Source organism: Ammospiza caudacuta, chromosome 2, assembly GCF_027887145.1.
Source record: "Ammospiza caudacuta isolate bAmmCau1 chromosome 2, bAmmCau1.pri, whole genome shotgun sequence".
Classification (NCBI taxonomy): Eukaryota; Metazoa; Chordata; class Aves; order Passeriformes; family Passerellidae; genus Ammospiza; species Ammospiza caudacuta.
In genome coordinates this window covers 114,580,323-114,604,871 of record NC_080594.1, presented here as the reverse complement: position 1 = coordinate 114,604,871, position 24,549 = coordinate 114,580,323, and the positions used below count along the sequence as shown (strand labels likewise).

General features: G+C 41.7%; 1 protein-coding gene across 1 annotated transcript in view; it reads left to right on the top strand.

Annotated features, from left to right (window-relative positions):
* LOC131554932 (amine oxidase [flavin-containing] B-like) overlaps positions 1 to 19,392 on the top strand; it is a 57,273-nt gene extending 37,881 nt beyond the window's left edge. Inside the window, exons 6-16 of the mRNA XM_058800551.1 lie at positions 128 to 269; positions 1,715 to 1,864; positions 4,056 to 4,215; positions 4,940 to 5,036; positions 5,779 to 5,832; positions 10,183 to 10,240; positions 11,146 to 11,243; positions 12,335 to 12,446; positions 14,378 to 14,440; positions 14,838 to 14,999; positions 17,887 to 19,392. Coding sequence (XP_058656534.1) covers positions 128 to 269; positions 1,715 to 1,864; positions 4,056 to 4,215; positions 4,940 to 5,036; positions 5,779 to 5,832; positions 10,183 to 10,240; positions 11,146 to 11,243; positions 12,335 to 12,446; positions 14,378 to 14,440; positions 14,838 to 14,993 — 1,090 coding nt within the window. The 3' untranslated portion in view covers positions 14,994 to 14,999; positions 17,887 to 19,392. The remainder of the gene's footprint in view (positions 1 to 127; positions 270 to 1,714; positions 1,865 to 4,055; positions 4,216 to 4,939; positions 5,037 to 5,778; positions 5,833 to 10,182; positions 10,241 to 11,145; positions 11,244 to 12,334; positions 12,447 to 14,377; positions 14,441 to 14,837; positions 15,000 to 17,886) is intronic.
* Positions 19,393 to 24,549: the final 5,157 nt, after the last annotated feature.

Below are 24,549 nucleotides of genomic sequence, written 5' to 3'. Positions count from 1 at the left end.
ATTAAGGAATCCTTTGCCCCCAGGGTGAAAGAAAAGGCTGCCAAAGAGGGGCTCCTGCCTACTCAAGAACAATCTTGTCACCATTATTCTGTTTTAAAATTAACTAGCTTTCTTGTCTTCATTGCAGAGCTGCCAAGAGTTTTGCAACTCTGTTTGTGAATGTGGATGTCACTTCTGAGCCCCACGAGGTCTCTGCCCTTTGGTTTTTGTGGTATGTGAAGCAGTGTGGGGGCACAGCACGGATTTTCTCCACGACCAACGGGGGCCAGGTTGGTACTGTCAGCCATCACCTCCTGTGGCTCTGGGCAGGCCCTGGTTTAATTTCATTTTTTGCTGGTTTATTTTAGTCCAGAGGCATCCATGACTTTTGAGCAAGTAGCACACTGATAACTAGTTTTGTTCATTTACTCTTTAATCTGGATCTTGCAAAACTAGTGTTGGAGATTGCTCCCTACTGATGGCATTGCCCCCAGGGATCAGGAGATTTGTATCTGGCTCTTTTTTTGGATAAAGATTAAAGCATTTACTCTGCTTATCCTCATTGAAAAGAGAAGATTTTACTATGCTTATTTCTGTCACAATGCTGGAACCATCCTTAGCACTGCAGAAGCATTTAATGGAGATGGCAATGTCAGCTGCAAGTTAACACTAAAATTGTAGCCCAGAGCTGGGTTCCTAAGAAACAAATTTCCAAGCATTAACACCATTAAGATTTTAAGATCAGTCTAAAGAAAATGAACACCCCTAAATATGGTATTGCTTTGAAATGTTTGCAATCTGGTACATTAGAGCTGCTTCTGCATTTGAGGAAAGTAAAGACGCTGTTAATGGTCTTCTACTTGAGAAGTGCAAATTTCACTAATTGTATTAGAAATGGATATATTTTTAGAAATGCTAATTATTTAATCATAAATAAAAATGCAAATACATTAACCATATTAAAATGCATAAATATGCATAGATAAGCAATTACTGTAGGTAATTTAAGTTAAATATGTTTAATTAAATATTATTTGAATTCTGTACTATGTAAGAGATTATTTGAATTTAAGTTGGGTTGAATTACATAGTGCAGCAGACATTTTTTATGTGAGCTATGTGACTTCTTATACCTTGTTATTTATTATGAAGATCAGGTTTCCTGTTTCTGATACACAGAGCTCTGCAGGGATGAGTGAGCTTAGAGAAAGGTTTGAAGGTTTAAGCACTTTTCGGAAGTCTTGCTGATTCACACAGACCTGTAGAATCTTATTGGAGACCACATTTGGTGAAGGGATTTTCTTCCAAAGTTACTATTACTTTTAGTTTTAACTAGAGTTCAAATGGTGGTCAAATAGGGGAAGGATTTGAGAAGCTGAAGGAAAGAGAAGGAAAGAGAAAGTAAAATGGGTGCACTTCCAGAGACTGCAAAAATTCCCTAAAATGTTTCGATAGCAATGGAAGAAGGGGGTTTGTTTTGGATGCTGAGAGCAATGCTTGTCGTGATCCATGCTCCAGAAGCACTGCTCTGCTGAGCTGCTGTATTTGTGTTTCAGGAGAGGAAAACATTCTGTGTTGCAGGAGAGTAAATTCTGCGTTTCAGGAGAGGAAAAACTGCAAAAATTCCCAAAAATGTTTTGATAACAATGGAAGAAGTTGTTTTGAATGCTGAGAGCAATGCTTGCCATGATCCACACTCCACAAGCAATGCTCTGCTGAGCTGTTTGTGTTTCAGGAGAGGAAGTTTGTTGGGGGCTCTGGGCAGATCAGTGAGAAGATGATGGAGCGCCTGGGCGGGCGGGTGAGGCTGCGCAAGCCCGTGGTGCGCATCGACCAGTCCGGGGATGGCGTCATCGTGGAGACCCTGGACCATGAGCTGTACGAGGTGATGCCATGTTGTCACCATCTGTCCTTACCAAGGGGTTTCGTGATGGTTCATGAATTCATCGCAGAGTGCAAAACACCGACGCGGCACAGGGGGTTTGCAGTATTAATCAAAAACCAATGTGCATTTATTGAATGACCACAGCAAAATGTATTGGGGAGGAACTGGGGGAAAAGGGAAGAATAAGGAAAAGAGGGAGGAAGAGAAAGGAAGGTATAGAGCTACCAAACTTAGAAATGGTGAAATCCTTTGATGTCCAGCCAACAGAGTTCACCAGGTCACATCCAGGGAGATCTCAAGGTTCCAGTCCATTCGAGCTCCTGTTATACTCCTTTTTTAAGGGAGAAGGGGATGAATCTTGAAACCAAATCAAAGGTGGTCTATTGTATTTTCTGGGGAAAAATGGTATTTGAAGAAGGGTACGCATAGTCCATGTTCTCAGCAGCGGGTGAGAACAATTGTCATCTTGGTTCACTGCTCACACCTGCAACATCCACCTTGCTTTGGTCAGCTTGCCTCCCCCACACACCTCCCCCAGCTTGGGGGTTTCAGTCCCAGTCCTTGGAAGGAGCAGAGGGGCCTTTTCACATGGGGGTTTCAGGTCTCAGTCCTTGATGGAGAGGCTTCTTCCATCTCTGTCTGTCACGGTGGTTGTAAGACAGGTGAGGGGTCTTCTGTGGGGACCAACCAAAACCTCAGGAGAAGTCCAGCCAGGCCGAGAGGTGGGAAAAATTCCAGGGCTGTGGTTGCAAAAGGGCAAAGTGCCCCTTTTTTCCTTTCACCAGGTTCAGTGTAGCATACAGCAAACACACCTGTGAACAATAGCTTAGAAATGTCAGAAGCTGTGCTCAGGCCTCAGGGTCCTTGGCAAGCAGGGCCAGAATTTCAGACGAGGGTCCTTTTTCTTCAGTGGTCCCCAATCTCTGTCCCTTTCATGATAGTTGTGAGGCAGATGAGGGAAACTTCAGACAGAGACTTACACATGTCCACTAAGAAGTCATTAGTGGTGGCTACAAAACCTTTAGCTTTTCCTTTTTGACTTCTCCAAAGTGCAAAAATACAGCAGAGATTTAAGTGGCTGTGACAGAAAGTCACACGTTCTCATTGTCCTGAAGTAGCAGCAGTTAGCAGAGCTTTAAAGTGCTGCCTAAAAGCAAAGTGTGGGTTCAGACTTTTCCTTTCGTGGCATCTCTTTGTGTTCAGGTACCTTCTGAATTAGAGGGTGATTGTAAGGTGTAAAATGCAATTTAGCAACAAACTTTCAGCGAAAAACAGTGCAAGCTTTGCTTCCAAGTTGTAACAGAGGAGTCCAGATGGATGGGAGACTGGTGGACTCATGGAGCTCAGTGCCTTCTTTTAAACACCAGGCGAAGGGCAGCTGCCCATCATTTGAACATATGGCTGTTTATGTAATGCTTGCCTGTTATTTAATGAGCAACATTTTGTGAGGGGTTAGTTTTGCAATTCTTATGCTAAATGCCAAAATTGCTCCACAAAATACACCCTGCAGCCTCCCCAGATGTCCTCCAAGACCATTAGGGCAGTACACCTGGGCTGAAGTAGGGAGTATTGTATTTGCTAGGAATGTCCTGACAAAGGCAGGAATGATGAATCTGACTCCATGTTCTCAGAGGCTAATTTATTACTTTATAATAAATAAACATATATTTAAGTATTTATATATATAGTATATATTTTTGTATATTTATTGTATACAATATATATTTTTATATTTTATACATATTATATTCTTTAATATATATTATTTTTAATATATAATAATATATATTAAAGAATAATATATATTAGGAATATATAATATTCTAATGTATATTAAAGAATACTATACTATACTAAAGAGTACAGAAAGGATACTTACTGAATGCTAAAAAGATAATAATGAAAACTCGTGACTCTTTACAGAGTCCCCACACAGCTTGGCCCTGGTTGGCCAAAGAGTCAGAACAACTCGCACCAGAATCCAATCAAACAATCACCTGTGGGTAAACAATCTCCAAACACATTCCACATGGGCACAACACAGGAGAAGCAAGTGAGATAAGACTTGTTTTCCTTTTCTCTGAGGCCTCTTAACCTCCCAGGAGAAAAACCCTGGGCAAAGGAATTTTTTCAGAGAATGTGAATGCCACAGGGGAGAATGTATTTGGCTTATGGATATTTTCTTTTCCAGGCCAAATACGTGATCAGTGCCATTCCCCCGGCTCTCTGTTTGAAGATTCATTTCAACCCACCTTTGCCCCCAATGAGGAACCAGCTCATCAACAGAATCCCCATGGGCTCAGTCATCAAGTGCATCGTGTACTACAAGGAAACTTTCTGGAGGAAGAAGGGTATTGCATTTTAATGGAAAGGAATAGTAGTGACAGAGAAAGGGATGAGAGTACCTGGCAACAGAACAGACTCTTTGATCAGAGCATGCTAAACCTTAGAAGGAGACTTCATATTTTTCTATGCCTTTTTTGCCTTCCCCTGTGAGACAAACGTGAAAGTTTGGATGGGAGGAGAGGATGGGCATGGGAATGAGAAAAGGAGATAGTCATGAAGGGAGAATTCATTCCTGCCTTGGTTGTTCTGTGGTCCTCTCCCTGAGTGGCACCTGGGTATGGGATGAGCCCCTCTCACTTGTGCAGGGTTGTGAAGGTACAAGTGATGTGTGATGGAAGGGTCTGCAAAAATGCTGCTTTCTGGATAGGCTGGTCAGCATTAACTGAAGGTGGCTTCCCACAGACATCCCCAGCAGGGCCAGTCATCCTGGGCTCCTCTGACATGCTGAATGCTTCCATCATGACTCCTCCTTTGGAATTCACTGAATCCAAGGCAAACTGCAGTGCAGTAACACCCACTTCTCATTACTGGCTGTAATGAGCCCACATCTGTTTGCCTACAAATATCACTCGCCCCCCACCTTTGTTAATTAAATTGAGGGTTCTGGATCCTGACGTGTTCTGGCTATTAGTTTGGGATGGATAAGCAGGAGGTGACTGAGTATTTTACAACTTCTTGGAAGCTCCTGTGTTTTGATTGATGGCTGCTTTTCCACCTTGTTCTTGCCAGGGTATTGTGGTACCATGATCATTGAAGATGAGGAAGCTGCAATTGGTCTAACACTTGATGACACTAAGCCTGATGGAAGTTTTCCTGCCATAATAGGGTAAGGAACAAGGAAAGTGTCTTCTCTAGTTAATGCTTTTTATTTTGTCATAGAGGCAACAAGTGGAAAACCTGATACTTTTGAAAGAAAGTACTTAAAAATATTTAAAAGTTGAGTTTCTCAGTGCATGGTGATGTTCTGTGATTGTTTTACTTCAAATTTTTTTTTCTATGATTTTATTTCTAATTAAAAAAATTAATTTCTACTTAACTTTCTGCTTTTTATCATTGTAATCTCTTGGCTTTGTAAGTGTCAAATTACAAACTTGGAGAAGGGAAAGGAAAGAGGAGAAAAAGAGGATGATTGCCAAAGTGTACTTCTAAGTACTTCAGTTCTTTAAATGAAAATTTGGTTTCTAGAATTAAATTTTATTTTTTTTTTCTGGTAATTTTAGCAACCAGAGAATATGATCAGTCTTAAAAGTTTTATTAAAAAACGATTTCCAGCTCAGTCCCAGGTGTTGTGCCATTGCTATATGCCTGCACCCAAGGCTGAAATGAAATTAAAGTAATTGGGAAACAGCTCATGCAAATATTCTAACATGAATTTCAGAATGGTTCCTTCCTAAATGAGTCCTGCAAGCAGCAGGTAGAGCATTATGCAGAAAGGTGAAGTAGATGTTTTTATTAGAGACCCTAAAGCTATTACTGTGAATCACAGCACCTCATCCTAAGTTATTGGCATTTTAAATAATGCAGGGGATGTAGCAGCATAATGGAGTAAATTGTTTGTGGTCTTCCAGCTTTATTCTTGCTCGGAAGTGCAGAAGACTGACAGGTCTCACCAAAGAAGAAAGGTAAGTACAAACCCTGGAGATCTGGGTGGAATTAGAGTCAAAATTCTGTTATTAGGGGAAAAAATATTATTATTTAGGGAAAAAATGCCCTGATTGAAGGAAATTGTCTGTAAGCTTGTGCCAGTAGGCAGACATGAGGGAAGAAGATGCCTTACTTGGTTTTGGATGAAGGACCCATGGAATTCCCATACAGCTCTTGCCCTTTGGAAACTCTCTGGTCCTGGTTCTTATTTTCCCACAAGGCTTCTCTAAGGAACAGCTCTAAGGTGCTCAATATTAAAGTAGTGCAGATATTCTTCTGCAAAGTGTCCAGGATCAGCCTCTTCCTCCCATTGCTGCCTCTCTGGTTTCCTGCAGGTGCTTTGAGCTCTTGGAGAGCCTGTCAGAAGGGAAAGGTTTGGCCTCTGTGTTTGATTTTATCTTTGTTTTCTGTTTACCCTGGAGGGTCCTTTCAGTATCTGTAACTTAGTGCAACTTGAACCTGTAGCTTCTATGAGCAAGGTTCAGCATCACTGGGGGTTCAGAAAGCTGGACCATCTCTGGACCCTCACTGTAGGGAAAAAAATGCCCTTCAGGCACAGATGAAGGTCATTTTACTGTCTTCTTGAAACAAATCTCTGCATAGAGTAGTGCTCTTTGGTATATTACTAAAATGGAATTCATAAAGTAATGATTTTTTATTTTCCATCACACTGATTCACTGTATCTGATCAAAACAAAGCTAAAAGAAGAAACTGTGGATTATGAGGAGAGCCTTGGTTTGACAGGGAGAAAATACATTTGATTTTAAAATATGATAGAGCAGCAGTGTGCCCAAGTAAACATTTTTACAGTAATAGCTGGTCTAACTAGAGAAGATGCAGTCATCTCAGATAGTCTGGCAGTCTGGGGATAATGGCTCTAAATGGAGCTGTTTATGTCCCAGCCTTTTCAAATAACAGCCTGGTACCACAGAGCCCTTTTAATTTTGGCAGGAATGGACAAGCATTGAGGCTTGAGATAGAGGCCCAGCAGGAGCCAGATGATAAAAGTCATGTGGGTATTTTGAAACCCAGTGTGCCCAAAATTTTGAGCCATCCTGAACACCAACTGGTGTCTTACACTGTATGTCAATACCCACAATACAACTGAGTATTTGTAGTCCTTGAGAACAGCTTTTCTTTCTGTGAAATTTGGGTCTGTCCTGGCTGTTTGCAAGGCTCCATCCTTTTCCCTGGCCATTAAAAGCACTGGCACAATTACCTGACTCTGCTGCTGCCAGCAGCCAGGTTTTATACAGGAGTTTTGAACTCTTTTGTGGAATAAACCTTGGGCTAGGAGGGACTTTGGTAAAGAATGGTTCAGGAATGTGCTGGCTGTACCCTGGAGCAGGGCTGCCTGTGGCTCCAGCAGTCTTGGCCAGAGCCAGAAAGGCAGGAGCAGCTCCTGTCCTCCCCAAGAGCACAACCTTCCTTCCAGTGGAATTTGGGGTGCAGGAGAAGGCAGATCATGAGCCCAGACCTTCTCCCAGTGTACACTTGGGGTGCAATCAGTTTGTATAATTTAGATGAGGGCAGAGGTGTTGCAGGGAGGGATCTGTTCTGACCACAGGCTTCTTGTGACGCCCTGCAGAGGGTGAGCCTTGCTGAGATGCTGTGCTCAACACAACCTGGGTTCTCCCTTCATGGTGCTGATTTTGGTATTCCTTGGCAGTGCAGAGTAGGATGTAGAGTCTGGTAAAGTCTGTAGCAGCTGTCCTAAATCATGACTTGGAAGCTGTGGGAGAGGATGGAAATCTTTTTGCAGCTAAGCCAGACTGAAGGGAGTGAATTTCACTGCTGTCTCCCAGCTGTGCCAGTCCCAGGTCAGGTGGCAGGGGTGAGATTGTGCCCAGCCTTTCAGAGTGTGCATGAAGGCCATGGCATCACATGCTGATGAGGAGTAGGAGACCAGGAAAGGAGCTGAGTGTCTGCACTTCCTCCACACTGGGCACAGTGTGACTCTCAACAGGAGCCTACCTTGGTAGCTCCAGGCATAACATTCCTCTTATTTAGTGCTTATAGCAATTTCCAGCTGAGCCCAAAGCAAGAAACGAAGATTTTACTCACTGCGTATTACTGCATGTAGTGCTATTATGTTCCATGCTACATTGACTAAAAGTCCATTAATAAGAATTTCTTTAAACTTCTCTAGGACAAAAAATGCAGATCCTGCAGAGACACCAGCAAGATGCAAAGGTTGCTTTTAATTAGGGGTAATATTCTCAGTGATTGATTTGTCTTGATACAATTCAATCCTTTAGAAACTGTTGCTTTTTGCTTTGGTTGTTCATTTGGATTTCTTTTCTTGTCAAATAATACCCTGTTACTGATGACTAATTCCTTCCAATGTCTGCACTTCTTAAGAGTCCGAAGATGCCCTTGACCTGAAGCTTAATATTTTCCTTTGCACAGCTATCGTAACTAGCTAACCTGTGTTTGCAGTGTACTCAGCACACAGCTGTGAACTTGCACCTTCGTGGAGCCCTGCAGTTGGCCACAAGTGACAATACCTACCTGTCACTGGTGTGCCATTTCCAGGCTCCCTAGAGGGTCTGTATTGTATTTGCAGGGACCCCCGTGGCAGAAAGGAACGATGAATCTGACTCCATGTTCTCAAAAGGCTAATTTATTATTTTAGGATTCTATATTATATTAAAGAATGCTATACTAAACCATACTAAAGAGTACAGAAAGGATACTTACAGAAGGCTAAAAAGTTAATAATGAAAACTCATGACTCTTTCCAGAGTCTCAACACAGCTTGACCCTGATTGGCCAAAGAGTCAGAACAATTCACAGAAACCCAATGAAACAATCACCTGCGGGTAAACAACCTCCAAACACATTCCACATGTGAGCACAACACAGGAGAAGCAAATGAGATAAGAATTTGCTTTCCTTTTTCTCTGAGGCCTCTCAGCTTCCCAGGAGAAAAGTCCTGGGCGAAGGGGTTTTTCAGAAAATGTGAATGTGACATGTCTACAAGTCATTGTGGAAAAAGGACAGGGCACAGGCAGGTCTAGAGGGGTCTTTCTCATCCCTAACATGGTGCTGGGAGGAGCAGATGGGTCCCAAGGTGATAACTCACTTTCCTGTGGGGCCCTGCGGTGTTTCTTACCTGCCCTGAAAGGAGGAATTGGTGGCATTTGTGAGACATCAGCAGAGGCTTGGCTGGACCCTGCTGTTAAAATAGTTTTGCTCTGTTCAGGCACTGTGTATGTGCTGGTGGTCTGCAGGGCACAGTGCTCACCTCACTTATTGAGAAATTGGGACATCACCCTTTCCCTTATGGCTGTGGCTGGATTTGTGTCACCCCTGACTGCAGGGGAATGTTCATATTCAGGTCCTGCAGCTCCCTGAGCCTTCCTGGCCTGTCAGTGCTTCTGGAGCAGGCTGACCCTGGTCCTGTGTCCCAGGGCAAAAGGAAGGAGCTGTTTCCTTCCCCCTGCTGCTGCTGGGCTTGACACCAGCCAGCAGCAAAACCACCCCAGGGCCACAGCTCCTCCTGAGCTGTAGCAACCCTCATTTCTTGTTCAATCTCCAACCTGCACGTGAGGGCACCTTCATGGCCCTTCAAGTCATCCTGTTTCTCTTCATCCTCTTTCCATGGCATTGAGTTCAGCTGCTCATAGCTGGGCTCATGTAGAGCTGGATTGCTTCTTGCAGCAATCATGTGTGGTTTCCTCACATGTTTTATAGCTGAAAGAGGAGCCCTCACAGTTTCAGAGTTGGGACTCCAGTGTTTCTGTGCCCAGCATGGCTTTTTGTGGAGCACTGGATTTTCTTCCAGAAGTAAAGGCTTTCCAGAGCTGTGCTTGCTTTCCATAATTGTTATTTCATCCTGATCTTCTTGCTTTTGGGAATTGGTGCCGCGTGGCTAAGAGTAAGACTCGGGAATGAAGTACATTTGGTGATTTATAGACTCATAGACTTAAAACAGGAGGAAATTTTATATAAACAGAAATGAAGTACTGATTCCCTGAGAGCTGCGGTATACCATAGGAACAAACTGTAAGTTAGACTATGTGACAAAAAATGCCTTACTACTTTTTTCCTGACAGGCTGGAGACCATTTGGGTAATTTGAGGGTTTGCTGGAGTTATGTTAAGAAAACAGCTTGCAAAGCTGCTGGAAAACCAGCACTTGTGCAGCACAGGAGCTCAGGTTATTTTTAGTGCTCCAGAGGCTGATGAATTGAGATAAATCCTATAAAGCTGGCACCTCAAATTCAAGCAGATACAATACTTGTCCTCTTAGATGCAGGGTACATTAGAAGTGATTTGTTTTCTCTTTCCTCACACTGAAGTGTTCTGTTGCTTTTCTCTCTCAGGAAGACGAGACTGTGTGAGCTCTATGCAAAGGTTCTGGGATCAGAGGAAGCTTTACACGTAAGCACAAAATCTCTGCAAAGGCACCTTTGGGAAAGGCACCAGCTGTGGGAGCACTTGCTGCCCTCACCAGGGGAGTGGAGAGAAGATTATGGCCAGCCTTGGGTTGGGTTTGAAGATAAGAATGAGCTTTATGAACATTAATGAAACATTAAAAGGTGGTTTTGTTGATATATTCTTGCCCAGCTCCATGGCTGGGATTCTCAGTGCTTGCCCCCATAAACCTCAGCTGCTGTCACATGTGACAGGCTTTCCCTCTCTGTCCATGTTGTGTCTTCTCTCTCAGTAGTTGTTAAGATCCATTCTGCATGCTTTGGGTTGTTTTTATTTTGCCTTTCCCTTGCCTTCTCTTCCCTGTAAAGGTAAATGACTGTTAGGGTTTGTGTGATCTCACACTTAGATTATGTGATTACTGCCACTTACTCTTTTAAAAACAATTTTACAAGTTAAAAGCTGTAGACACCAATCTGGAGAACACATGATTTTCAACACAGTACCTCTGATATTGTACACAGAACCATGCAAGTGCCACATTTTGCATTTTTAATAGTGTATATTTGTACCCAATGTACACATTACAACTGTATACACTGGAGGTTAATTTTGCTTTACATGACTCAAAGTATGTGCACAAAGCATAAATTAACATTGACAGATTAAGTGGATTATGCTCTACAATGGCCAGATTAACTGGTTTTTTAGACAGTGTATTCTTATTTTTAAAAACTCAGGGCTTATTCTGTTGAGCTCATGCTGCATTAAGAGATTTGTTATATGTGCTCATCTTGTCAGATGTTGACATGCAACAAATGATAAACTGTTCTTCTCTGCTCTCTCCTCAGTTCTGTTATTAACTTCCTCAAGACTCTGTCCTTTCCCTCAGTGAATTCATCTCTGTTTTACAGCCTGTGCATTATGAAGAGAAGAACTGGTGTGAAGAGCAGTATTCTGGGGGCTGCTACACAGCCTACTTCCCACCAGGCATAATGACTCAGTATGGAAGGTACAGTGTCTATTTATAGTGGGCTGTGGAGTGCTAAGATAAGACCAAGTTAATAAATATCCTCAGAAAGGGTCATAAATCCTCTGTCACTGTTCACTTCATGCCTTTAAGATCACCAAGGGATGTTTGAAATGGGATAACCTTCCACTTGTCTCTGTTGGGCTTTATGATGGATGAGTTCAGTATCACAAGGGGCTTTTATTCACTCCTGTTGTTTGGTGAGTTCAGCTGAGGAGGTTTGGGAAGGGAGTTGGGAAGCTTCCATAGTCTGCTTACAAAAATGGCTTTGGGTATTTGAGATCAGTGTAGCCATTTCAAGCACTCCTTTAGCTGATTGTTTAAAAAACTGTCAGACTTAGTTCTTGCTGACATTGATGGCAATAAGTGATTTCTTTGGACCATTCCTTTCTTTTTAGCAGTGAAAGCTTAAAATAGTGATCAGCGTGCCATTGTATACAGTCGTCTCCCACTTAAATTTTTGCATGAAAATAAGATTTACCAAGAAGAAAAAGACTTACTTCAGACTGATGATTTGATTTAGATACACAGGTTTTAATGTGGTAGGGGAGCTGTACTTTTGAAGTTTAAGTTCTTATAATTTAAAAGTAACTTAAAGCAATAAAGCCTTGTAACAAAGAGCTTATGGAGGCCTATAATTAAAATTATAATTATTGCAGATTCTGGCAAAAATAGAGTTAAAACAATGCTTTTTGTTTATTTACTTATTGCTTCAAATATTATGGGGATATATTTCAGAGTTCTGCACTATGCCAGTAATGCCTGGCATTGGTACTTATGCCATGGGCTGGAACTGTGAGATAGTGTAAGTCTCATCTCAAAATAATTGTCCTTTTCACCTGTAGCTGTCATTTTCACCTGTGAACAGTGTAAACATTTCAAAAATGTGAACACTGGTGTGTTCACTGTAAGAAATTAAATGCAACCCAGACTCTCCCTCTAGCTCCACTCACCCAGTGCTATTATCTTCAAGTGCTTGCTGTCATTTAAAACAGTTTTATTCCAGCATTAACCCAGCTATTTCAGTTCTCTCCTGACACAACTAATGTGACTTTGTGCTTGTCCCCCTCCAGGATCATTCGGCAGCCCGTTGGCAGGATTTATTTTGCTGGCACAGAGACAGCCACTGAGTGGAGTGGGTACATGGAGGGGGCTGTCCAGGCTGGAGAAAGAGCAGCCAGAGAGGTACAGATGCTCAGGGGGCACTGTAAAATGTCCTGTGGAAAATGAAAGGCCTTGTGGTTGGAGAGGTGTGACGGTGTTCACAGGGGTCTGAGGATGAGGGAAGAGACAAGGATCTGACTCCATGTTTCAGAAGGCTGATTTATTATTTTACGATATATATTACATTAAAACTATACTAAAAGAATAGAAGAAAAGATTTCATCAGAAGGCTGGCTAAGAATAGAATAGGAAGGAATGATAACAAACGCTTCTGTCTCAGACAGAGAGTCCAAGCTAGCTCACTGTGATTGGCCATTAATTAGAAACATCCAACACGGGCCAATCCCAGATGCACCTGTTGCATTCCACAGCAGCAGATAATAATTGTTTACATTTTGTTCCTGAGGCCTCTCAGATTCTCAGGAGGAAAAATCTTAAGGAAAGGATTTTTCATAAAAGTTGTCTGTGACAGAAGGGAAATGAGAACTGAGGTGTGACAGCTTCGGGTGTTCTGAATCTTGAGGCAAACCCCTGCAAAGGGGATTGACTTCAAAAAGGATGAAGGTTTTGCACTTAGATTTGGAATGTTAGGAAGGGCTCTGGCTATTTTGTCAAACTCTTCCCTTGTTTCTAGGATTAAATTCTTTCTTCTTTTACAGAAGTCCCAAACTGTTCCCCAGTCATTTTCCTCCCAAATCTGTTAATCACTGTACTGAGAGATCCTGGCTGTCAGAGCAGGGAGCAGCTCAGTCCTGCAGCTCTGCCCACCAAGCCAGGCCCTTCCTCAGTGTTTCCAACACCGTGATGTTCCACTGAGACAACCATAATACAGAGTCACTAAACAAGGACTTAGATATTTTTCTTCTGAGAAAATGCCAATATTCTGAGTATTTTCCAGAAGATTACAGTTTATGGAGCAGCAAACGAAATTTAATCTTTGTTTTATGAGGTGAAGGGAACCTTGTGGCTGAAAACCAGTCAAGGAACACAAATTGTCCTGGAAGGAATGTGGAGAGTTCATCTAGCCCATGCCCAAGAGACAGAGATCAATTGTTCATAAATTATCCTATTTGAAAAAGTTACACCTAAGGTGCTCTTGAAAAGATCCAGAGGTCTCATGACCTCTAATATAATACAGGAGAACCTCTTCAGCAGAGGATTAATAGGTGCACTTGACTGGTAAAAATTTTGATGTTTTCCTTTCCTATTTACTTATGAAAGGAAAACGTTGAAAATTCAGTGATTGTCAGTCTCCTGCATTGAAGAGTTCACACTGTCCATGAGTCTTGTCTACACTAAAAGCCCCTTGTAAAAGATGTTAAATCTTATATCTACAATTGCCTGGAATAGAGAAAACATTTTTATCACCATCTCCATTTTATTTCACTGTAGAAGAAACTAATCTTGTTATCTTCTCTGAATATAGTTTCAAACAGTCTTTGCTATCCTACTCTGCTGTCTTTGATTCTTTGAATGGGAATTTCTCATTGCAAAGGTTTTAGTTTTAGTTTTACTTTTCTCTGGCTGAAAGTAGTGGTCTGTCATCACTCCCACGATGCTGTTCCTCTTCCTACATCAGGATAAAATTTGCAAAACAAGCTGTTCCCTGTAGCTGGTGTCTTCATGCCTCACTTTGCCATGAGTGTCTGCTTAACTTTTAGTCATAATCACTTTATCCTGTTCCCCTGGGACTGGCCAAATTCCAATATCTTGCAAGGACTAACTAAGCATAAAGAGATTTTTCTGTTTCTGTGTTCCACTAGGAGGAGTGTCTTATTAATTATCAGCCCTTTCCAGAAATAAGTTGTAAAAGGTTGAGTTTCCTCTTAAAATTGGAATACACTGTGATTTATGTGCTCAGTTATGCCATTTTTAAACAACAATTGAAGCCTTTTTTTTTTTTCTGTCTTGAAGTATCAGTGGTACTTATTGAGAATGTTGTTTGTTTTCAGATACTGTTTGCTATGAGGAAAATCCCAGACAGTGAAATTTGGAAGCCAGAACCTGAATCAGTTGTAAGTATTTATGTAGATAAAATGGATTGGGGTTTTTTCTGCTGTTTTGCTGATGAGATAAATTTTTTTGTCTGTTTTTATGTAAGTTGACTGAATCAAAGCCACAATAAACTTCCCCTTTCTCACCAAAATTTCCCTTCCCTAAAAAAGGAAGGGGAGAGAAACCCATGTGACAAGCCTGTAAGGCAGGATTGGAAAGAGCTGCAGTTCTTAGCTGGACTGTGAATCCTTTCCATGTGTGTGTTCCTCCCTTTAACAGAGCAGAAAATCTGGATATACTGCTTCTTCATAAGATATTACTGCATTAACCCAGTTCTGTTCCTGCTGCAAGAATCTCTTGATTTATATCCCTCCCCACAGTGGAGATGTATGTGGATAATGGATGCTCTCCCCACAGGATGTGCCAGCTTTGCCCATCACCACAACCTTCTGGGAGAGAAACTTGCCATCTGTGCCAGGACTGCTAAAGCTGATTGGATTTTCCACTTTCCTCACCTCTGTGGCTGCAGCTGGGGTATTTGCCTACAAAAAGGGACTTCTGGTTCGAAACTGAAAAAAGGTGCCAGCTCAATGCCTCTTTTTTTTTTTTTTTTCTCTTTTTTTCTCTTTTTTCTCTTTTTTTCTCATTTTTCTCATTTTTCTCTTTTTTCTAACTTCTTTTTTCTCTTTTTTCCTCTTCTTTTTTTTCTCTTCTTTTCCCTTCTCTTCTTTCCTCTTTTTGCCTCTTTATTCCTATTTTTGCCTCTTTTTTTGCCTTTTTTTCTCTTTTTTCTCTTTTTTTCCTCTTTTTTTTTTCTCTTTTTTTCTCTTTTTTTTCTCTTTTTTTTCTCCTTTTTTCTCTCTTTTCCTCTCTCTTTTCCTCTCTCGTTTGTCATGTACTTTTCTGCCTCCAAAATCTGAGGAAGAGGTGAAAACAGTAGAGAAAATAGGCAAGAGGGAAGGGATATAGTAAAGGGATCCATATTGAAAAAGAACACCTAGGGTCCAGCCCTACTCCTAGCAGTAACTTCTTGGTTGTTGAGTTTCTGGGGTACCAAGTGTTATCACCTTGAGGTTTTGATCCAGATTTCAGAAGTGACGAAATATCTCTCTGAAGCCTTTTCTGGTGAGGTTTCTGCTTGGTTTTACTCCTCTGTTGAACCAGACCCTGAACCTCAAGTCTCCACAGGCTCTATTTGTACTGTACAACAAAATCTCTAATTGTAAACAAAGGATTTCTGCCTTCCTGTGGGGTAGGCTGAGAAAAGAAACCAACAGCTTCCAGAATAATCAGATAGTTAATGCAAGTCTGGTATGAAACTGTTTGTATTTTTATTTCTTACCTAGGGAGCACCCAAGGGACAAGCCAGGCTAAATTTATCCATCTGAACTATGTAACCATAGGATGCTGGCATTTCCAGTGGCATGTATGTCCTACAGTGAGCTAAAGGACAGTAGTTCTGCTGTGTTTGGCAATGTGCTTGAATTTCAGGCTCCCCAGATGTGTCCACAGCTGCCTGGCACAGCAGAGCTCCTGTCCAGTGGAGTCTGTCCCTGTCAGCACCTTGAGGTTGTCTCTTGCCTGCTAGGGCACAATGGGATTGAAAATTTAGTGGTGGCATTAAACAAACAAAATAAAGGAAAAACAAACAAAACAAAAAAAAAAACCCCAACTTATTTGCCCCCAAATTCTTGGTTCATGCTGAACACAGTTTTGCTGATTTAGAGTTTTGGTCTTTCCTAACAACTATATTGATGGGATTAGCAGTTCCACTTCTGCCTGCTGTGCTGTGTTGCACTGACTGTGCACTTTTGGTAACTAATAAGGGATCTAAATGATAGTGAGATCAAAGGGAACTGTGGATTGCAGAGAGACATGCAAGTGCTTCTGCTCTCCACAGCTTGGTACTGTTCAAAAGAAAAGAATAACATAGAGAATATATTATAGAATAATATAATATAAAAATATAAGGCAGTATGCAGAGGTAGGGGGAGAAGTAAGAAAAACAAAAATCCACCCACCAAAACCTCAGTGCCTACTTCTCAGAGTATTGGTACCTTGTTCTGGATATTTCTGCTGTGTTACCTGTGCACAAGATGAAACAGGGAGACACAGATGTGGCTGAGAACAAGAACTGGTGCACATGAAGTTGGAGATGTCTGGAATTTTTCAGAGCCTGTTTGCTGCACTCCTCCCTTCCAGGAGTAGCAATTTATATGTAAAAAATATTGGATTGCAGTAAAGAGCCATGGAGGGAAGTATAATAATAACTTCAGCAACTGGTGTGAGCAGACGGTGAGGAACTGTATCACCAGTCTCAGGCAGAATTTTTGGGCTAGCATCTGATCTTACTTGCGTAGAGCAGTGCTTTGTTCTCCAAATAGTCCCCTGGAAATGCACTGAACTGCTTGGAAAGCTGTAATATTTGTGAGCAGCACCTCGCTTTCTGGCCCTTAGGTTTTGTTCCTTTTAACTTGATGTGCTGCTTAAACATCATCTCAGAGCAGCAGCTTGGATTTTATCACAAATGAATAGGCTCATAACAGCCTTTTAAAATGCATGGGGGAACTTTTCAAGCATCAAGATCTTTAAGGCAGAGGAAGAGTGCAGCAGTGTGCATATGGCCTCTCTGGTTGTATCACATGGAGCTCTAATTTGCTGGGACATTTGCCTGCTGCAGAGAGCTTCAACGTGGCTTTCTCTGCCTGTGATTTATTTACTACATGAATTAGGAACTGAACGCTGAATGGGAAGTTCAGAGCTTTGGCAACTCACACAATTCTCAGGCCAGAAATAAACACAGGAACCTAAATTTGGGAAGACATTTTTGAAGTCCTGGCCCCAATATTTGTAAGTGCTAGACAGTGAATACATAGATTACATATAAAGAGCTGCTGCATTTGCAGATAATTTTTCTGCCAAAACTGCTTGGAATTCAGGTCCTCCTTCTGCCCTAGAAATACGCCACATTCCCTAAATGGGAGCAAATTCATGAAACTAATGAGGATAAATTAGTTTTCTTCACATCCAAATTGTATTCCTCTCTTCTTTGCTCCTGAACATGGCAGAAGTTTCTCCCAGTTCAACAAGATTGGGGGACACAAGGGGAGAAATTCCAATCAAAACCAGAAATTAGGTAGTTAAAACTGAACTGAATCATAACTTCAGCTTTTCATGAGATTGGCCAATTAAAAAAAATATTGAAAAGTTTCTATACTTATAAGACTTTTTTATTCTTAGTTTCAAAGTGAAAGAAAAATGGGAAAAAATATAAAGCAATCCCACAAAGCATTTCTCATTTTATTCTGCCACAGCTAAAGTAGGGGAGACAGGGATTTATTCAAAATAATATATTCAAAATAAATTTGGTTTCCCTGAGATTTCTAATCAAATCTGGTTGGAACTGAGGGGTCTGAACTGTGACATCTCTATTAACATAGTAAAATCTCTGTATTCTTCCTTGCAGACTGCCAAGGCTTTTGGAAAGCTCTCTCTGTCTTTACAGCCGTGTCTTGCTATGATTGTGCTGTGGACCTTCCCACCACTATGGGATTAAAAAAGGATTTGCCACTGTTTTCTCAACATTTCCACACAAAAGAAACACGTGGCACCTTGTGTACATGGATGCCAGTGTGATGAGGGAATTGACAAATGGAGGTAGAGAATCAAGCTGCTTCCCTGTGGCTGGAGGGAACTGTTAGCACTGGCTTACATTTTTTAAATTGAAATTCATGCCAACCCTTTGAAGAGAGGAATGAAGTCTGTTTTAATGGATAACCAGTCGTGCTGTACTCTTAATAAATTAACACATTTGATGAGACAACTGCTGTCATGAAAGTTCCAAGAGTTTACCAGCTTTGTAAAATGTACTATAGGAACAACCATGGAAATAATTGTATTTGTCTCTTACAAACTGAACTGTGTTACCATGCATATTTTGTAATGCTCATAAGAGTTTACAAAAAAAAAAAAGAAAAAAAGAAATTTACTTTCTTGTACACTGTTCTGATAGCCACTATCCATTTCAAGAAATGATGGGCATAAAAATCTGTGTTAACCAAAGTACTTGAAATCTAATTGTATAAACTACTCAATAATAACAAGGATGTGAGCAATCTGAGGCAGCCCCCTTGCCTTCCCTTTAATTTGTGCATTTTTTCCCCAGTGCAGCTCTTGATTCCAAATAGCACATCTGCTCTCAATACAAAGACATTAATCAAGTAATTAAGTTCCTCTCTGAGCCTTGTCCATCACTGGAACCCATGGCCTTGACAAGAAATTATAGGGCTTAAAGAAATCTGTGTCCACAGTGGGACTGATGTTTCACTGAAATAGGCTTTACAGATGTGCAGAAATTTTAAGATTTTTTCCCCTTTTTTGAGTCATGAAAACATAACATTTTTGAGGAAAAAGGAATTGTATGGCCTCCAGAAATTCCAAGGAGCCAAGATTAAATAACAGACCTGCCACTGCTCTCGGGCAAGAAGCAACCCCCCTCAAATCACAGGTGACAAACATTCACAAATAAACCTGACCTACGTTCAAACCAACTAACATTCCCTCTCCTGTCTCCACCACCTTGAGATCACCCTGATCTTCCTTCTGTTGAAGACCAGAGTGTAAAAATGAGGCAGCCAAAGCAGCCTGGCTTTCCCAGTGTCTCTGCAGTGAATTCCTTTAGGCGTTGTCGTAGACTGCCGCTTGTGGCGTGTCTGCTGTGCTCCTGTGCAGCTCCGTGCTCAGTGGTGCCTGCCTCTGTGTTTTGGAAAATAAATTTTAAAAGAGTGACTTCACTTTGCAGGAATATGTATGCTGTGCGTGTGTGTGATGAATTTGTGCCTTTTATAACTGTAGCATTTTCTAAAGTGCCTCTGTGGTGACTGTCTCCCTTGGTTTCCTTCTTCAGCTCTCTTTTAAATAGGCTCTTGCAGGTATTTTTATCTGACAGCTGTGAAATTTTTTTAACCTTAATTAGAATCAATAAATATTGTCATGTCACATGCGTTGTATGAGGCTTTTCTTTTGTGGAAGCCCCTTTTGACTTGGATGTAGTGGTATTACTTACTGACCCAGCATTTTGCATTTTAAACCTGTAACTTCAGCTTTTCTTAGTAAAGAAAACTCTGTAAAGAAAAGGAGAGTATAAAAGAAAAAAATACAAACCCACCCAAGCAACTCCCCAAAATAGTGCAAAAACCCCCACTCAACCCCTTAAATACACAATTGAGAAAAAAAAAATCAAGCTACATTTGGTAGTAGTATAGATACTACAAGTATAGATAGTAAAATTCTCTTACACTTAAGAATTAGTTTTTACTATTATAGAGCAGGTGGCCTAAACTGAACATAAGAAACAGACCTCATACCAAATTCTGTGTGATGTAAGCATAAAAACCCTAGAAGAAAGGAGAGACCAAAATCACTTAATTTCACCCACTAGCTCAGTGTCAGTGCTAGAGAGATAATGGAACTGAAGAACAAATTTGCTCCTGGGAAGGCACCTGTGTTGAACAAAACTGTTGGCCATGGATACTGGAGAAAGTGCAACCATCCATGTGAAAAACACCTGAAGTGTGCAGTGCTCTTTGTATAGGCTTAACTTTCAGCATTACAAGTTATAAAGGAGCACAAACACAATGAAAGCAAACACCCTCAACTAATCCTTCACACACTCTCTAAAGCATCTGTCCCCTAAGAAACGTGTCAGAACCAGTAATGCATTTCATAGCCCTCAAAGCAGCCAGCAAGTGGCTATGCCTCTAAAATATTGCTGCTGTGTGGGTTTGTGTGGCCAGGTTTTGGTAGCAGAGGGGCTACAGGGGTGGTTTCTGTGAGAAGCTTCTGGAAGCTTCCCCCATGTCCATCAGAGCCAATCCCTGACAGCTCCAGGATGGACCCACTGCTGGCCAGGGCTGGGCCAGTTAGAAAAGGTGGAAATACCTCTGGGATAACAAATTTAGGAAAGAAAAAAAGTCATAGTGCAGATGTAATTGCAGCCAGAGCAGAGCAGGGTGAGGATGTGTGAGAGGAAGAGCCCTGCAGACACCAAGGGCAGGGCACAGGGAGGGGCAGGAGCTGCTCCAGGGGCTGGAGCTGGGATTCCCTGCAGCCCTGGAGAGACCCTGGTGGGGCAGCTGTGCCCCTGCAGCCCAGGAGGGCTCAGGGATGCAGAGATCACCTCAGCCCAGAATGGGGCTCAGGGATGCAGAGATCACCTCAGCCCAGAATGGGGCTCAGGGATGCAGAGATCACCTCAGCCCAGAATGGGGCTCAGGGATGCAGAGATCACCTCAGCCCAGAATGGGGCTCAGGGATGCAGAGATCACCTCAGCCCAGGGAGGAGATCCAGAGAGGGGCACAGGGAAGCTGAGAGGAGGCTGTGAACCCATGGGAGGCCCATGAAAAGAGGAGCCCACCCTGGAGCAGGATTCCTCAGGACTTGTGACCCTGTGGGGACCCACACTGGAACAGGCTGTGCCTGAAGGACTCACCCCATGGAAGAATAACCCACAGTGAAGCAATTTGTGGAGAACTGTTGCCTGTGGGATGGACTCACATTGCAGAAGTTCATGGAGAGCTGTCTCCATGGGAGGGATCCCACACTGGAGCAGGGGAAGGAGCAGTGACAGGAGCAATGTGTGATGAACTGACCATAACCCCATTCCCCATCTCCCTGTGCCACTGGGGGGAGGAGGGAGAGCTGGGAAGCAGAAAGGGATGGGTGGAAGTTATTTTTGCAATTTATTTTTACTTCTCATTTTCCTGCTCTGATTTTGTTGCTAATAAATTCAATTAATATCCCCAAGCACAGCCTGGTTTGCCCATGATGGAATTTAACAAGTGATCTCTCCCTGTCCTGTCTTGACTCATGAGCCATTTGTTGTATTTTCTCTCCCCTGTCCACCTGAGGAGGGGAGTGACAGAGTGGCTTTGGTGGCTGTCTGGCATCCAGCCAGGGTGAAGCCACCACAGTGTTTTGGGTGCTGAAACCTGGGATTATGAAGATTTTGAGATAAGGATGGTAATTAGGAAAGTTTGGGCAAAAAAGGGACTGAACATTGTTAGGAAGTAGAATACTCACAGTGAATTTTTCTGTAATTGTGGTGAAGGCACAAGGGGTGGATTTCGTGTGAACTGCCAATTTTTGTTCTGTGTTGTGATGTCATTTTGATTTTTGTGTGGGGAACTTTTCTCTTGCTTTGTTTGGTTAGTTTTGTTGATGTGAATGCAGGTTGTATGATAGATGTGGATTTTAATGATAATTTTTAAATAGTTAAACATGTGATTCACAGAGGTGAGAGGTGGAAAGTGGAGTCAGATATGACCTACCTTTTTAACCCTTTGTTCAGACATATCCTGGAGCATCCCAGAGGACATAACTGAAATATATTATTATTAATTTAGCTATTTACAAAGCTTCAGAGTGCATTTCAAAGAGACTGTTGTCAGCCAAGGGGTGCTTCATTATTTCCATCACTCCAGTGCACAGACAATTAATGTGGACAGATTAATACAGAAGAAATCAATTTTGTTTAACATCTGTAAAAGATACAAATATGATTTCTCAAGAAACCAATTAGAAATCCCATTCATTGTTTAGAAGAAGATAGGATGTGTGTGCAAATTATTTGGCTAAATCATGCAAAACTCAGTGCTACTATAAGAGAATAATTTTTTCTTCTTGTCTCCTGTAATTCTACCAATCTCTCATCTGGAGCAGATCCCAAAATGTTGGAAGGACTGATGGGTTTTGCCTTCTGGCTCAAAACAGGATAAATTCTTCCTGAGCCTGTGGAATTGCCTCAGAAAAAACCAAAAATCCAAGAATGATGGGCCTCAGATGGTAGAACCAAAGTACGGTTTGGTATCTGCTGGAAAAAAAAGACATTTTTTCCTCAGGTTGGTCCTGCTCTTTGGTGTGGGTGTGGAAGGAGGCTCCTCATCCTCATCTGCTGTTAAAACCCATGCAGGTATTGTAGGATCTTCTCTCTCTCTCTCTCTCTGTGTCCAGGTAGGAGGGATGGAAGGGACTTTGAAATTCAGTTATTGCATTCAATTGACTTGCATCTCACTTTTCCTGCATAGAGCACATATTTACCCACCTAGAGGGCAATTTATGAGCTAAAACTCAGTTGTCTTGTACCTCTCAGACATTCAAGGGCATCTTTTTCAGCCTCCAGCTGCTGCCCCAAAGGAGGCAGCTCTTCCAGAGGCCCAAGAGAAATTGTTGTCATACATTGCAAAGGTTCCATATTGATAGAGTATCGTACCTCGATGTTTCTTGTAGGCAGCTCCTCTAGGCACTGACTCTTCCTTGTCCTCATAGCAGCCAACTAACTCCAGTTCCCTCAACCAACCAATCCACTCTTTTATAATACTCTTCTTATTGCCTACAGCTGTGGCCTGTTAAAATCAGGCCTGCTCCTAATCTTTAGTAATTGGTTCTGCTGCAACTCTTTTGTAAGATTACATTCTATACCACCTTCATTTAGCCATACTGTATACCCCTACAATTTCCCCTTTTTCTTTTAATTAGAGTTGCAGCATCTCTAGAAGTACATATTCAAATAAATTAACATTACGACATATTAATACATTTCATTCAGAACCAATAGCTACACAAGTGTTCAGACAACATATTACAAATATATAGTATGAATATAGACATATTTCTGAGTGTTGGTTCAGTTTTGCAGCTTTTCTCAGTTTACAAAGCACTTATCTTCAAAATCTTTTCTACTCATATTTAACAAACACCAATAGCTGCAATTGATATATTTTACCAATAATTTAGTATTCAAGTCCTTTCCCCAAATCCACAGGCTCATATAGTTTAGTCCCAAATCCACAGGGTCATATAGCTTAGTATCCAAGTCCTTTTTCCCAAATCACAGGGTCATATAGTTTAGTATTCAAATCCTTTTTCCGAAACACATCAGGGTCACCATTGGTTATCATACATTGCAAAGGTTCTATTGACGTTATACTGCAAAGGTTCCATATTGCCAGAGTTTTGAACCTCCTTGATGTTTCTTGTAGGCACCTCCTCAAGGCACTGACTCTACCTTGTCCTCACAGCAGCCAATGACTCCAGATCCCTTCAACCAATCAATCCACTCTTTTATAACACTCTTCTTATTGGCTACAGGTGTGGCCTGTTAACATCATGCCTGGTCCTAATCTTTAGTAATTGGTTCAGCTGCAACTCTTTAGGGGATAAGATTACACTCTATACCACCTTAATTTACCCATCCTGTATCCCCCTACAAGAAACCTCCTAAACCAGCCCTGTGGCACAGATGATCTTTGGGTACCAAACTGGGCAGCTTCTACCTCCCACCAGCTGCTGATGGCAATTAGGTATTTCTTGGGGCTTTGAAGAAATGCACCAGGGGTGATGTGAGCTCTGTGAATATAACATGGTCCATGTTAATAGGTGACTGAACATATAATGTGTTAATTCACAGCTGTCCTTTACCAGACAGGCTATAGATGAATTTACTTGTCACTGGAAACAGAGCCATGATATTCTAGTCATAATATTAGCAGAGTTTGCTAGAAAAGCCTTCAGTTGGCAGCTGAGTCCCAAGAAAAGCTGTAAAAAAATACACCTGAGTCAGAGGCTTTGTAAGCTGATTTTGGTGTGCCATGGTTTGTACAATCAGTAGCAATAAGCTATTCTGAAACTAAACTATTTCTAGGCTAGAAAAAGGTCAAAAAATAATTTTAAAAATTAATCATAGAATAGTTTGGGTTGGAGGGGATGAAAGGGGATGTTTCTAGGGCATTTAGTCCAAACCCCCTGCCATGGACATTTTCAACTAGACCAGGGCGCTCAGAGCCCCATTCAGCCTTGAACATTTCCTGGAATGGGTCATCTACAACTTCTCTGGGCAACCAGTTCCTGTGTCTCACCCTATATTTAATCTAAATCTATCTTCTTTTAGTATCAACCCCTTTGTTCTATCACAACAAGCCCTGCTAAAAATTCCCTTTCCAGCCCTTTTAAGTACTGGGAAATTCTCTGAGGTCCCCCCAGAGCCTTCTCTTCTCCAGGCTGAACAACCCCAATTCTCTCAGCCTGTTCTTATAGGGGAGGTGGTCCAGTCCTGTCATCAGCTCAGGGAAC